This window comes from the organism of the source record quoted next, unplaced genomic scaffold, assembly GCF_019419815.1.
Source record: "Pyrus x bretschneideri cultivar Hongxiangsu unplaced genomic scaffold, Pyrus_bretschneideri_v1 Contig87, whole genome shotgun sequence".
Classification (NCBI taxonomy): Eukaryota; Viridiplantae; Streptophyta; class Magnoliopsida; order Rosales; family Rosaceae; genus Pyrus; species Pyrus x bretschneideri.
Window position 1 is genome coordinate 28,106 of NW_025999828.1, and position 16,446 is coordinate 44,551.

The 16,446-nt window shown below is 37.7% G+C and overlaps 1 protein-coding gene across 1 annotated transcript; it reads right to left on the reverse strand.

Moving 5' to 3' along the window:
* Positions 1-9,172: 9,172 nt before the first annotated feature.
* Positions 9,173-15,348, reverse strand: LOC103935560 (NAD-dependent malic enzyme 59 kDa isoform, mitochondrial). Its single transcript, XM_009345331.3, has 19 exons — positions 15,153-15,348; positions 14,725-14,821; positions 14,443-14,561; positions 14,181-14,348; positions 13,799-13,927; positions 13,603-13,663; positions 13,035-13,138; positions 12,869-12,952; positions 12,643-12,749; positions 12,423-12,525; positions 12,052-12,159; positions 11,851-11,916; positions 11,343-11,415; positions 11,165-11,251; positions 11,006-11,060; positions 10,849-10,920; positions 10,203-10,265; positions 9,992-10,106; positions 9,173-9,508 (listed from the first exon to the last, which is right to left on the reverse strand). The coding sequence occupies exons 1-19, from the start codon at positions 15,285-15,287 to the stop codon at positions 9,437-9,439; spliced, it is 1,818 nt and encodes a 605-aa protein (XP_009343606.2). The 5' UTR covers positions 15,288-15,348; the 3' UTR covers positions 9,173-9,436.
* Between the last annotated feature and the right edge of the window lie 1,098 nt (positions 15,349-16,446).

Consider the following 16,446-nt stretch of genomic DNA (forward strand, 5'->3'; position numbering starts at 1 on the left):
ATGGACCTTAGTTGCGAAATCTTCGAATGGTTCTAAGCTCATTGCACCTCATTACACCACATGCAAGAGAAATTATTGAGAGCTTTTGTTGAGCATATTGGAACTACTTGTAGTTTTTTCATCCATCGTTTAGGTTTTTTCATCCATCGTTTAGTTTCAATGACGATCCATGAAGACAATGCCACATGTATCGGCCAGACCAAGATAGGATACATCAACATAGCCAACACTAGGCATAGTGTACCTTTCTCGCATCAATATAGCATCAGAAGATTGAAGTTAAGCATATCTGATCCCAAGCCAACATTGATGACCTCTTCACGAAGTTACAGCAGAAGTTAACCTTCCAGAAGCTTGTTTGAGGAATTGGTATGCGTAACTATCTCATTTGCAACACTTATAGTTCTCATGGGAATTTTTTCGAACTCTAGGAGAGTATCCTGAAGTATACTCACTTGACCTTAATGTCTTTTTTACCCTTAAATCAGTAGCATTTTTCTCACATGATTTTTGCTAACCTAACATTGTTTTAGCGAGGCACCCACATTGAGATGGTCGTACTCTTGTGTGCATTTTCTACAACGTTCAGAAGATGTTAAGTATCGACATCTTGCATTAACTCACATTTTCTCCTTAGACTATGGCTTTATCCCATTGGGTTTTGCCATAGAAACCTACTCCTATATGCAATCCCTTTACAGACTGGCTCTTGCTACTTATGCCAACTAGACGAGATGACTTCTTCAACTGCTTCTTCATTGCCTGAAGATCTAATATGCCATCTACTTAAGTATTTTACACACTCAAATAGGAGTGTTGTGATATTAATTATAGCAAATGTGTGAATCAATAGTAGATTGAATATAAGATACTAGATGATTCTATCCCTTTATGATTGTATTACTTGCAAGGCAAGAAATCTTTTCCACTTTGCTTAACTAAAGGCACAAGGCATGAGGAATAAACATAATTCCTCGAGCTCTTCTCCATCCCTCTTTGTTGTGCTTTCTCTCTCCCTTCAGTAAAATAGACCCTAACATGTATGAAAATCAATTGGGGTTTTCTTTGACACAATTGTCATCACTACATTGTAGTAGACAAGGATTCAAATATTGGCAAAATTTTCAAAATGTTGGAAATTTCCTAGTACTGACAAAGGAAATAGCTGTAATGCAATGTTTGTCCGATTTTCAATTAAATTTCGACAAAATATCAGCTATGACTGTGATGTTGCTCAAATATTCTGTGTAGATCGGTTTCAGGTTTGTCTAATGATTTGTTCTCAAGTTGACGAAGAGGTAGAAGTTTAGACCACTCTGATTCCATCTTATGCCACCTACTTGACAACTTCTAATCATATTCCCTTGTTTACTCTGGTCACAACTGCAAACCAGAAAAATATTCACCGAAACTACAAATTCAGAAACAAACACCAAACAAAACACAAAAGTAAGAAACTGTTGTGGAATTATGGACCTATCACAATTGCATACCTGATAAATACCTCAAAAATACGTATTTAGTAACAATGTCTCTTTGTTATTTGTATATTATCTCTTAATGTAATTTTCCTTATGGACCTATCATAACCCTAACTCGTTATTGGACCCTCTTTTGTCATTTAGATGGAAATTCCTTTTGTTAGGTGGTGTCTTTATAATGCATTTTCAATGTTTAGGTCGTAGGTTTTTAGCACTTCGTTAATTCATTGGTTGGTAATATTCTTAAAATATATTTTTAACAAATGACTGTAAATATTCCTTGGCACTTTAAGTCCTCGTCCAAATGGTAACTGTAATGGAAATGTCAAATATTTTTGTTTACACTGATGGTCTGTGATTCATTGTTCAAACCTTTATCTGAACATCCTCCACTTGAAATATGAACCTTCAAAGATTTTATCAAACTTTACCATTTTCTCTTCCATGGTATGTATAGTGAGTGTGATTCAAAAAATCGACAATTCGATCTTGCATGTAAGTATCTAATAGATCTTTGCAATAGTTAAATCTTTCTTAAAACCTATAACACTATATGGTACATAGTAGGGCTAAAAAATAAAAAATAAAGAAAAATCAAACCTGACTTGTGAAAAGCGAACCCAAGAATCCCAGACCATTCGGTTGCCAAAAGCGAACAATTCTTGAAATTTCGGTACGGGATTGGGACCATAGTGCCGTATGTTCAGTAATACCGAACTGAACAAAATATAATTATATGTCTATATTTTTTTAATTATAATTATATAAAATAAAATTTTAAATAATTCTAGTCTTTGAAAGTTGAGATTAGATCTCAACCATTCATAAAACATAAAACTCACTCCTTCACTCAGAATCTTCCCAAACTCCCAATCCCTCTCCTTGACGACTCCAACCCTCTCTCGTGACTCTGACCCTCTCTCTCTCTCTCTCTCTCTCTCTCTCTCTCTCTCTTTCTTCTTCTGTCACACCACACCTCCAAAATTCATCTTCTTCGGCGACATCGCACCGTCAAATTCATCGCCTTGTCCCACTAAATTCATCTTCCATCTTCGGCTTGCACAAACTCTCTTCTTCTCAACCCTCCACCACCCATTTCTCTATAAGGTAGTAGTTAACCAACTCTCTCTTCATCAGCCCACAGCTCGCCAAAAACCACTTTCATTTCAACTGTCAAGGTAGAGCTCCATCAATTTTCAACTTGATAAGCACCAATTCTTAGGTTTCCTAACTCAACCTACAAGTAGCGATAGCAATGGCAGAATACAAGGAATGAGAAGCTAGAGAGAGATATATATTTGTAATATATTTTCTTTTTTAATATAACAATTGTCCATTTTCTTTCACAATTGGCTACATATATTGTTCCCCAAACACTCTAAGCCAGCTGGCATAACTAATCATTTAACAGCTTAATTAAAACACTTATTTAATAGCTAAACTGCGATTAAGATAATCACAGCTATAACGTTGCCCCACTCTTCAATTAAACCTTGTCCTTAAGGTTGCAATTAGATCTTGAAGTCTGGAAATCTTGTAGTAAACTCATTATAGTCTTCCCATGTCGATTTTTCAACATTTTTGTTCTTCTGGTGGATAAGCAATTCCTAGCTGCATTGTGCTTCTTATAAACCCTTCTCTGCAACACTGCTTCAGGCTCTTGAGCTTGTAGACCATCATCAGAATGGTAATAGTGGCACATGATTAACATCAGGACCTAAATGTTTCTTTAAGCAACTGACATGGAAAACTGGGTGTATCTTGGAAGTCTCATGTAGCTTCAACTTGTAGGCCACATTACCAATTTTCTAAAGCACTTTAAATGGGCCATAGAACTTAGGGTGAAGCTTGTGATAGGCATGAGTTGCAAGTGACTGCAATCGATAGGGGATAAGCTTCAAGTATGCCAAATCTCCCACATTAAAAGTTCTCTCACTCACGTGCTTATCTACTTGCACTTTCATCTTGTTTTGAGCAATGACCAAGTTAGTTTTAAGCATATTCAACATTCTGTCTCTAGTAATCAAGCCTTGTTCCACGCTCTTTAATTTAGCAGAACCAAGTTTGGAGGAGGGAAGCCATAGACAATCAAAGGGAGTGAACTTAGAGGCAGTGTGAAAGGAAGTGTTACTACTCCATTCAGCCCAATAAAGCCATTGAAGCCACTTCTTGGGTTGACAACTTGTAAAGCATCTTAGATAGGTTTCTATGCACCTATTAACCACCTCTGTTTGGCCATCAATTTGGGGGTGGTACCCCGAACTCATGCATAATTTTGATCCTTGTAGTTTAAAAAACTCTCCCCAAAAGGCACTAAGGAAAATAGTATCCCTGTCACTTACAATGGTCAGTGGCATGCCATGCAATTTAAAAATGTTTTCCAAAAATTCTTAGGCTACCATGCTAGTAGTGTATAGATGTCCTAAGGCTATAAAATATGCATACTTCGATAGCCTATCCACCACCACTAAAATCATATATTTCCCTTTGCAAGAAGGCAAGCCATAAATGAAATCCATACTTATATCCGTCTATGCTTGCTGAGGTATTCGAAAAGGTTGCATTAACCCAAGTGGTGAGATAGTCTCATACTTATTCTGTTGACAAATCTTGCATTCAACTACCCAAGCTTTTAGGTCTCTCTTCATTCCAATTCAATACAAGCCTATTTCAATCTTTGGTAAGTCTTCAACACCCCTTCATGACCTGCCATAGGTGTGGAACGGTGCTCCTCAAACATTTTTTTTCCTCCAAATAGAATCAACACCTAGGACAAGTCTACCCTTGTATTTCAAAAAGCCATTGTCAATGTGGTACTTAGAGGTAGCAACATTAGTTCCAGAAGCTTGATCTTATGCTTCTATTTCTTGCTTCTTCACTTTAACCCAAGTATCATGTTCTAAATCTCTTCTGAGTTCATCCAGCCAACCAAAATATGGATAGGTGATAGCTAGAACCTTTCCCTTATTTTCCAAAGGTAGCTCAGAAAGAAGCTTAGAACCTGGTGCTCTAGAAAGAGCATTTGCCACAATGTTCTCCTTGCCATGTCTATATTGCATTTCATAATCAAACCTAGCAGCTTGGATACCCACTTTTGTTGAAATGGGGTATTTGTTCTTTTGATCAAGAAATATTTAAAGTTGTTGTAGTCTGTTTTAATAATGAAATGGCACCCTTGGAGATAAGTTTGCCATTTTTTAATTGTATAAACAATTGCAATCAGTTCTCTTTCATAAGTTGACAAAGCCTGGTATCTTGGGCCTAAAGTTTGACTTGCAAAAGCAATAGGTCTTCCCCCTTACTGCAAAACTACTCTAATGCCTAAACTATAAGCATCACACTTTACAATGAAAGGTTTTGCAAAGTTAGGTAAAGCTAGTAGTTGGGGTGAAGTCATGGTTTGTTTTAATTGCTAGAAAGCTGCCTCAGTTGCTTGTGTCCAAATAAACCCTTCATTATCAGTGAGTTTGTACAATGGTTGGAAAATTTTTCCATAACCAAGTACAAACTTTCTGTAATAACCGGTTAAACCCATAAATCCCCTCAATTCCTTCACATTCTTAAGGGTAGGCCAATCCATTATAGCTTGAATTTTGGCAGGATCTGCAGAAACCCCCTCACTGGACACTATGTGGCCTAGGTACTCCATTTGGTGCTGCCCAAAAGAACATTTCTATTTCTTGAGAAATAGTTGGTGCTATTGTAACAACTCCATTGTTTTCTGTAGATAAACTAGATGCTCCTCCCAAGAGGGACTATAAATTAAAATGTCATCAAAGAACACAAGGAACTTTCTCAGATAAGGCTTGAAGATGTCATTCATGAGATTTTAAATGTTGCAGGGGCATTAGTGAAGCCAAAAGGCATTACAAGGAACTCACAATGCCCTTCATGAGTTCTAAAAGCTGTTTTTTCAATGTTGTCTTCTTGCATCCTAATTTAATGGTAACTGAACCTAAGATCAAGCTTAGAAAAATACTTAGCCCCATATAATTCATCAAAAAGATCATCAATAAGTGGAATATGATACTTGTCCTTGATTGTAAGACTGTTCAAATCTCTATAATCCATGCATAATCTCCATGTTCCTTCCTTCTTCTTTACCAACATCACTGGAAAAAAGAATGGGCTATTAATAGGCCTGATGAACCCTGAATTGAGAAGTTCTTGCACTGCCTTCTTAATCTCATCTTTCTGTGCAGGTCCATAATGATAGGTCTAATACTTGGGGGCTTAGTACCTAGGATAAGTGGAATTTTGTGATCATGTGTTATGTGTGGAGGCAACTGTGAAGGTAATTGAAACAATGCCTCAAATTACTTTAGAACTGCTTGTAACTCCTCCACTTGCTGAGAACTAAAGGTGCGTTTGTTGCACCGGACTATCTTGGACTGGGGTAGCTGCAAGGACTAAGCTGGATTGGCTTGGTTTGGACTAAGCTGGATAAGAATTATGAAGCGTTTGGTGCAGCACCGGACTAAGAAGCAGGACAATAAAAATGTTCATTTTATTTATTATTAAATTATTATTTTGTAGTTATTTTGATAGTCTAAACACCTAATTAATTCTAAAAAATATTGTTTGACCATTTATTAATTTACTTTTGTCCTTAGAAAAACTAAAAATTAAGGATAAATAAATAAATTAACATCAGTCATCAGCCCTTCTTCCTCGCAGAGAGATACAAAATCATGTCCATCAAGCAAGACCCTTGTTTCTTTCTCAAAGCCGTTCTTCTTATTCAGAAAGTAAAACCCATGAAAATATTTGATTACTGTGGAACAAATGGGATAGAACCTAGAAATTAATCAAACCTAAAGTCATAAATTTAATTAAACAACATGAAGAACCCAGCCAAACCCATAAAATTTCTTGCCATAGAACACAAGATGGAACATTTTCATCATTCTGTAGTATTTAATCAATGGGTTTCAGAGTTAGTAACGAGATAGAAAAAAGTAGAAGGCTGATGGGTTTCAAATCTGGGGTGTAAGCGACTCTTAGTCTGACCTAGTTCTGCAGGAGATCATAAAGGAGTCGGCGATGTTGGAGTCAGTGGCAGAGGACTACAACAAACGTTGCTCTATGCAAAAGCATGAAGTTGTAAGCAAGGATAGTCCTAGTTAATACCAAGCGTTCACTCCGGATTAGCTAACGCAACTTAGTGAGGATTTTAGTCGGCAAGAGTTGGACATAGCGTCATTTATGCTAGGCTCATCTTATGCCAAACATGGGATTGATGTCTCAGCTAAGCCAGTCCCCACTAAGGAGGCCTAACAAATGAGGCCTAAGTGTACTAATATCCCTTGAATTAGATTTCAATGAGAACAATAATATCCCCAAATTAGATTGATAGAACTTCGTGTCAAGTTGGTAGAGTGACATTTCTTGCACTGCAAGCTGTGGTGGTGTACTATGGGACAATTTAAACTTGTCTTTGCCCACTTGGAACTCCATTGTGAGCAATTGGAAATCCCAAAGTACAAGACTCACAGTGGACAACCATTGCACTCCCAATACCAAGTCATAAGCCCCCAATGGGAGTGCAAATAAATTAGTGTGACAATGATATCCTCCCACTTCCAATGGTATGCGCCTACAATACCCTTGGCTTTTGATTTTCCTTCCATCGACAATCATCACTTCAAAGGGTTTGGTTGTTTTCAAGGACCACCCCAATGTCTTAATAAGCCTAGAATCGATGAAATTGTGTGTACTTCCCGAGTCTAAGAGGATTCTCACAGAGTGGTGGTTGGCAATGCCTAAAACCTTCATAGTTTGTAAGGACTGTGTGGCATACACCCCATAAAATGCACATTCACTCAATCTCATTCCTTGTAATTCAGCATGCACTACTTCATTAGACTCTTCATAGAAGTCTCCTTCATCACTCACATCTAACAAAAGTAACTGTTTGTGGACGCATTTATGCCCCCTTACCCACTTCTTAATTGAAAACCAACATTCCTTTTTTTTTCTTTCTTACGCTGAACTTCCTCAGGAGTAAGCTTGCAATATGGTAACGTAGTGGTTCTAGGCTGAGGAGGCAATATAGGTAGTAGAGTTATTTTAGTTGTAGATAAGGTTCTAGGATTGAAAACCCGTAACTCAGAAAGCTTAGCATTAATCTAAACAGCTATAGATATGGCATCATGGACCGTTACAAGCCTTAACAACTTGACATCATAAATCAATTCCCGTTTTAAACCTCCAAGGAAGTAGCTCTTGAGAAGCACAGGACCAACATCTGAAGCACAATTAGCAAGCCTACGAAATTCAGTCACATAATCTTTAAGAGTACCAGTTTGGTGCAATTTGATGAGTGCATCAATATAATCCTCGAAGTCGGAGGGCCCAAACTCCTTACAAAGTGCACTGGTAAATTCCTCATAAGGAGTAGTAAGGATGCAATTGCGCCATTTGAACCACTACGTCGCTTCATTTTCCAAGTAGAAGGAGGCTATAAGGACCTTCTGAGGATCTGGAGTGTTGTAACAAGCAAAGTATTGTTCAACCTTATAGATCCAAGTGAGAGGATCGTCGACATCAGAAAATTTGGGAAAATCTTCCCGTTGTTGCCATGGAGGCCTTGGAGCTCCGCCTCCGGTGTCAAACTGATCGCGACAAGATGGGCGAGAAGTCTCCAAATCGGAATCGACGGTGATTGGCTGGATTGGAAGATCCGGCACCCCCCCCCCCCCACCCAAGAAAAGATTGCACATGCCGAAGTTGCTTAAAGGAAAAAGCTAACTTAGCCTTGAAATCAGCGGAGAGTTTGGCCAAGAGCTCAGTATTTGCGATGGCAATGGAGGTTTGAAGGAAGTTGGGAAGTTCCGCCAGAGTTTCTTCAACAGTAGTGAGACGAGCATCCATGGTGGTTAATCGAGTCGTCGGAGCGTGACGGGGTCATACAAGAGGGAATCGAGGATCGAGAAGGATGATACCAATTGATATAAAATGATATGCACCAATTCTCAGGTTTCCTAACTCAACTTGCAATTAGCAACAGCAATAGCAAAATAGCAAGGACGGAGGAGCTAGAGAGATATATTTTTGTAATATATTTCTTTTTTAATATAACCGTTGTCCATTTTCTTTCACAATTGGCTACATATATTGTTCCCCAAACACTTTAAGCCAGCTGGCATAACTAATCATTTAACAACTTAATTAAAATACTTATTTAATAGCTAAACTACGATTAAGATAATCATGACTATAACATAACTAATTCTCTTGATTCTACCATCAATGCCCGTCTCTCTCTCCTCTATCTCTCTTTGCAACTCGCTCCTGCTTTTTCAGAATTTATGGTTTTGATTTTCAAACTGGAGGATGATTTTCGAATTGGGCAAAGGAATTTCCGTTTCCCAAACCTGAAAAAAAAAATAATAATAATAATAAATCGGAATTACCGATTTTTCGGTTTGAGAGTTTTTTTTTTTTTTCTCTCGTACTCCAATATTTGAGGCTGGGTTTTCAGTAATCGGTTCGTTTACCAAACCGAACCAACCCTACTTGATACCATTGTAGCCCGACCCATTTATTCATAAATCAGTGAAATTAAAGAATCCAGGATACATTCCATCAATCTACTTTTGTATGAAAATCTTCAACCACTCGAGAACCAAAGATGTTTGAATATTAAGTTGACATGGCATGTTAAAAGATGTATGGAAACAAAGACACACTGCACTAATATTTTTGATCAGATAAATCACTGCATACGTTCAAACAAATTGGCTTCTAATTTCTATGTTCTTATCAGTTTAGTAAAAGGAGTGCTTTATTTCTGTTCCCTTCACTGTCTACTAATTCTCCGAGCTTCTAAATTATGAATTTACAAAGACAGAACAAGAATAAGTTGCTTGACTACAGAACTACCGATGCCTGCCTGAGCTACAAAACATATAGCCTCTGACAGCAATGTATCGAGCGTGGTACAGCACAAAGCCTCATTTCTCGTGAACTAGAGGGCTGTAAACCGGGAACCACATACTGCGACTCACATACTCCACAGTCTCCTCCTGCACGGAAAAGATAAAAACAAAATAGATTCAAGAGACTTTAGAACTTGCATTCGAAATCAGTCTCGGTAATAACAAGAGCTTGTATGAATATGTACTAGGCATTAAATTTTCCATCTAGATTGCCAGCTCCTGAGTTGTATGATTCTGACATTCCTTTGATTTCAACAAATAAATTTTAATTTTTTCAGGTCATGAGCAGTGGCTCGACAGAGATGCTTCAAATCAAGATATACTAAGGCAAGGAGGGTTTGGGACCCTACATGCTAAGGTACTCGGTTATGGTTGTTCTATTAGATTCTTATTAGAGTAGCATTATCCGGATGTGTGTTTCCAGTTTCCACCTAAAAATTTGTCCTCTTTTCTTTACGCTAAAATTGTGTAACATTTTCGAGTTTGCTTTCTAAATCTACTCACTTTCCTTGTGCAACTGTTTGTAAAAGATCGTTTGAATTTTGTATATGATAGAAGATCAGCTCTTACTTTGCACATGTTCATGAGCTCTTTGGGCCCAACTTCACCGTGTCCCTCTGCCAGTTCTTCTGCAACAGCTGCCCGCAGGACAGCAGCTCCAACCTCCACGGTTATATTCCGGATACTGCATTATGTTTGATAGGAAGTCAGACCAATTTCCCATCCTGTTTGACATGCTATAATAATAAACGAAATGCGTAAATAAGGTGAGAAATATTACCAATCAATAGATGGGTACAAGATGCCCTTCTGGATATCTACGTCTGTTATGTATGAAGCGAGGCTGGACAGAATCACTTGTCAGAAATTAATTGCAAAATCGAGCTCAAATGATGTTCTCCTTTAACATTTCTTATTGCAGCGACACTTAATAAGTTTGTAATGTGAGGTATCATATTGCTTTTAATTCACAGCACAGTAACGAGTTTCCTGAATGCATGCAAATTACAGATTGGGAGTAAAACATTACAAACCACCCCCAAATTGACATATACCCTACCACGTTACAGCCTACGGGATATAATTAGGTGCAACATGCAATGGGAACGGAAGAAGTCTTATAACCAGAATCCTATCTATGCAATATAACCGCCCGTGAAGTTCCATATCGCTTGGCTAGTAGAACTAATAATTCCAGCTATTCAGGTGCAGACAACCAAATGCATTTTAATTTCTTTAACCGGTAAAGAATTACTCTGTCTTAAAGACTGTTACGAGGCCATGTTCATAAATCTTCAAGACCACCGTTTTATGTGATCTTGGACTCAGTCTGATGGGACATTGTAAACATGGATGAAAAGAGAGTACAGAAGCTGCTTGTAACATGCCACATTTAGGTTCGAGCTAGGAAGTAGCCAAGTTATTACCATTCAGAAGCTGCTTGTAACATGCCATCTGATATAATACGAGCTCCTGAGAGAAGTGCTCCTAAACCAATCCTGAATTGAAGGCAACCAAAATACCATATTAGTATCTTAAAGTATAAGCATGGTTAGTTCAAATCATATGATATAGGAAACTAACCCTGGAAACAGATACATGTTATTTGCTTGATTTACATGGCCTACTTTTCCGTTGCCTGCCAACATAATTAGAACAGTTAATGGTCAAAATACTCAGGTAGAAGAAAAAAAATATTCAGAAGTTGTGGTACAATAAGGACATTTCTAACGAGGAAAATACCAAGGTCAACATTATCAAAGGGGCTTCCACTTCCAAAGACGATGCTTTCACCAGCATGCTTAAAAGCATCTTCAGCAGTGCATTCAGCTGTTCCAATTTTAAAGGGGAAAAAGAGTCAGCCACAAATCTAGGTGCCATAAGGTAATTGTGAGGTTTGATGAGGTGCAGAGGAACAAACCATTCATGGTTGGATTTGACATAGCAAAAATGGCAGGTTTAGTTGAATCTGATTCTTGCATTGCTTGAAGTACCTAAATGAAAGTCAAGCAATACCTATAAGAAACTAAATTACAAGAAATGAAACCACAACATTTTCCATAAACAAAGAGTGGAGCAATGAATTTTTCAAATGTTATGTAATATATACCATCATGTATCTGTATCACGAAATTAGAATAAAAAGTACTGAGTCATCGAATGATAAATCTTAGTCTGAATCAGTAACACTGAAAATTAAAGTTTGATTTCGAGGGAAGAAACTTAGAAATCTACGGCATGTACATGCACAAGTTTCTCTCTCTTGGATTCTACTATTCCAAAGAATTGTTTAACAACATACCAATTAGTGCAAGGCCGGATGGTCTCAAAACTACAAACATTAACAGAATCAAATCATCCTTAGTAAACTGATCTAGTTTAAGAGACGATTATAAAATATAACCAAATGTTATTGAGAAAGTATCCACCTCATGATTGAAAACACCACCAACTCCAGACAAACCAAGAAGCACATGAGGCTTGACCTTCTTAACCTGCATGAAATTGAGCCTAGACAATTAAAGTGTATAATTATGATATATAAGCTAAGCAAGGTGATCCGACTCTCTTATATTGAAATCTTTCCGCTTTCTGTAATAGAGGGTACAATGAAGTCCTTTGAAATTTACCACTTCAAGTAGACTAGCTCCCTCCCTAAGCCCATCAATTGCTCCCGGTTCTTTAGCAAAGGGTGCAGCCATGGGATCAAGATTATTTCTCTCTTTTGTAACTAGACCCTGCAGCCAAACAACTTTTCTTAGTGATTCCTCGGATAAACTTACACAAATACATTCAGTGGCCAAAATAGTTTCAAGAACACAGCCGATTCTATGTCGCTTTTCTTTATACCAGGAGGGTAGAAATATTGATAAAAATGTGTGTGTAACAATAGTAAATAGTTGACAACCATAAGGTTGTCATATAATAAATTTACTGCACACATATGTAATCTGTTTAACATAATGGTGGTTAATCTTAAAGACAAAACATAGACCCATACATCTTTATCAATCAGGAAAAAATTATTTTTTGCAGCAGCTTCACCGTTCCCTGACATTCTTGCAACAGCCTGTACAGCCATGTTAAGAACTCCAAGTCCCGCACTGAAAAGCAAAAGAACAGTGGATTAAAAGGATCAACAGAGAGCCAAGAACATGCACAGGCAACCAGTGAATAGCCTATATATGAATCATTCAGAGTGAGCGAGCCGTGTCAAGTACCTTCCGGCTCCCACAACAACTATCTTTTGTTTAGCAAAGTCACTCAATGGTCGACCTTGCACTCTTACAGTTCCTAATAGTCCTGCAAGTGCAACACCGGCAGTTCCCTACAAGACATGGAAGTGCAACTATCAGAGGTACTTTTCAGGTCAGCAGAAATCTGTATTCCACTGCATATACCTTTCAAATCCATAAAAGACAGAAAGCCACCACACTATGTAATTACCTGTATGTCATCATTGAACGTGCAAAACCTTTTACGATAGCGTTGCAGTGTTTCAAAAGCCCACTTCATTTGAAAATCCTCAAACTGATGAAAGAAAAAACAATCAAGTTACTAAAGAAATAGAAACCCAACTGAAACAAAAAGTTCATACACCTCAAAAATAGACCTGCACAATGGCCTTGGGCCAACGTGTATGAACAGCTTCCATGAATTCATCAACAATTGATATGTACTCTTCTCCTTCCAACCTAGGTTGTCGAAGTCCTAAATCTATCAAATTAAAATCATGAGAAAAGGTATCCTCATGATGTAAACTATAAAACTTTGAAGCATTAAGTCCAGTCATCCAGTGTAAAGATGGAAAAGAAGCCAGGAATAAATTCGGAAAATATATGCAACAATAATATTATTAACAGAAATGCATTAAATATTAAAAATTTAAATAAATATTGATAAACTTTAACATGAACTAGTCAAACCACATAACTTTTATGATTCATATTTTCAGAGTATAACTTTTAATAAGGTAAAGTCAGGCTTGAGAAAAAGTAAAAAGTTGCTATCATTACAATTTTCCCTCAAGGACTTAAATGTTTTGAAACACTATAGCAACAGTTGTGTGTGGTTGAATGTATTAATCAGGAAATACAATATCAACATATTTTAAAACAAAGGAAGAAAGAATCACGCTATTAACAGAAGATCTTGAATTCATATATCAGTATATTACTTACAAAGACGGTCTTCAAGTAGCTTTTGGTTGTTGGTACCAACATCTAGCATAACCGGTAGTATCTGTCATAGAGGAGGTATATAGGTGAACCGATATAAGATCTACCAGAATAATTTATTAACCAAGAAAACTGTAACATGAATATTAGTAGAAACATAAGATGTAGACTCTAAGAGAGAGAGAGAGAGAGAGCATACTCTTTGTGGATTAATACCAGCTGCAGCAACATACATATCAAGTTTTCCAATCGGAATTCCAATTCCCTGAACTCCAAGGTCCCCTAGGCCAAGGATACGACTGCCATCAGTGAGGACAATCATGTCTACCTGCAATATAGAGTGGAAAATTAAGACCAACTACAAACTGAAAGGACTTAGAAACATAGGAAATCTTCAAAATCAAGGATAATCCCAACAGAGAAGCATCAAGATATGCTGCATTTGGACAGCACTGGAGAGAGTTTGTGTGAGTGTGTTTTCGGTCCTCTAACAGACCAACAAGATTAAGGAGTTAAAATTATAGATCATGGAAGGTTATCAGAATTTATAAGGGAGAAAAATAAAAGATGGTAGCATTTACCTGAGGTGCTGGCCAGTTGTAGATCATAGACATCATCTCCCCTTTATCCTTTGCACTGAAATACATTCCACGGGGACGTCTAAATAAACCGGAATAATTTTGACATACTAATCCTACTGTAGGAGTGTAAATTATGGGAGCAAAATCTTGGATGTTGTCAATAAGGACCTGAAAATGAGAGTAATCCAAAACCGCATCAGACGGTGATAGATTACACAAAGTTGTTCATATCAACAAGCTGGACGTTCAAAACCAAACTTACTCGGTAGTACAAGGTCTCGTTCCTGTCATGCAGTCTATTTAAGATCCTCCATTTAGCCAAGGCCACAACACCCTCTGGCTGGCCCTTAGTATTTTTCTCTAGGGAACGATAGGACTCCACTACAAATTATGCCACATGGTAATGTCATTACAAAAATAACGCCTCAACGCCAAAAAAAAAGAAGTCACAGAAACATCTCCTCAAGGGCTAGAACATAAGTTTCACAGTCAAACAAGGTACAAATACGTTCTACTTGGAGAGAATGTGTAAAAAAAAACTCACTGAAACGAGCATATTGCTGCTCGAATGATATGACACGAGGTGGGAGGAGACCGCGAAGTCCTAATCGATCTCTTTCAGTCAACGGAAATCCAGTGTCCTGCTCTTGGCAAAGAAACAAAACATCAAGAACAGAGAATTAAACAATATAGAAAACAAAAAATTTCATCAAATTCTACAGTTCAACAAAATTCAGCAAATTTTGAGCACCCTCCACTTCACCAATTGAAACAAAAAGCATCCTTTCAATCCATACATACAACTTCTATATCATTTCCACAACTCAAATTTCTTCGAACCGACACCAAAAACTCCACCTTCACTATATAATATCACCACAAAGACTGTTTCTTTTTATTTTAAATAAAAAATAGTCAACTCAAACCACACTGCAGAAAGTTTACAAATAAAAAACGGTGAATCCAACCAACCTTGTTAAACCATGGATCGTGGAGAATATCGGCGCCGCGCTTGTGTACGATACAGGGGGCGGGAATCGCCGTCGAGAACCGCCTCGTCGACCGGCTGCTCAACCGCGACGCGGCGAATCGCGCTGCCTTCCACATTATGCGGACCCAAACAAACGAACAAAACCGACGCCTTCTTACTACCGAGTGCGACTTCAGATCAATTTACAGAATCACAAATTTATTTTTTTTTTTTTGAATTTTCGATTTATTGAATTATTTTTATTTCCATTTTTGTCTGTGGAAAAGAAGCTGTTGAATTGAAAGAGGAGAGAATGAGAGAGCTGGACTGGAGCTGACCGGGATTTTCGGATAGCGGGGAGTGTACGCGGAAGTGCGACTGTGAGTGGCCACGGAAGAGGGGGAAGGCTGCCCAGATGGACAGCGGGCAGCGAGGGGTATTTATACCAGGAATGTGGGGTTTTTATTAAGTGTGGGGTAGGGCGGCAAGTGGACGAGTTTGACTAGCGGGAATTGGGGATCGGGTTAAGAGGTTCCGGTGCTTTTGGACCACTGATCATTGGTGATCTCCTCGTTCGGATTTTGCCACGTGGATGTTCTGTTTAGTATTGAGTATGTTTGACAGTATGATGGCGTCGGCCGCTAGTGATGTTCTCATGTCCGCTCCGCTGATTATTGTGAGTCCATGATGATTTGTACGGTCAAATTGTCTCATGCAAATGGTAACGTGGCTTCTGTAAGGATGTTGGATGATTAGGAAATAAAAAAGTATTTTGAGATTGATCACTTACTTAGTATCATACTTTATGTCCTAAATTATCTCCTAAGTAAATCTTTATGTGGGAATAATATCTAGATTTTTTTTTTATCTAGTGGATTTATATTTTCTTCTTCAATTATGATTGATTTGTTTTCTATTTTTAGTTAGTCTTGTATCTTATTTTCTCTTAAATACCTCCTTACAACGAAGAATGAAAAAGTACACGTAAAAGTAGGGCTGGAAAAAAATCCCAAAAATCCCAAACCAAACCGAAAAAATCCCGATCCCAAACCAAAAAAATCCCAAACCAAAATTCCCGAAATTTTCGGTATGTAATCCCGAACCAAACCGAAATTTTTGGTATGGGATTCGGTATTCCATCTCCATTTTTTCGGTATTCCCATACCGAATTGAAATAAATATTATATATATATATTATTTTTTTATTATAAGAGAATTATTTGAACCGTTCATTGTTTTAGATTTAATCTTTGCCGTTCATTTGTTTTTAGGTTAGATGACTTAGAAAAGTTTGAT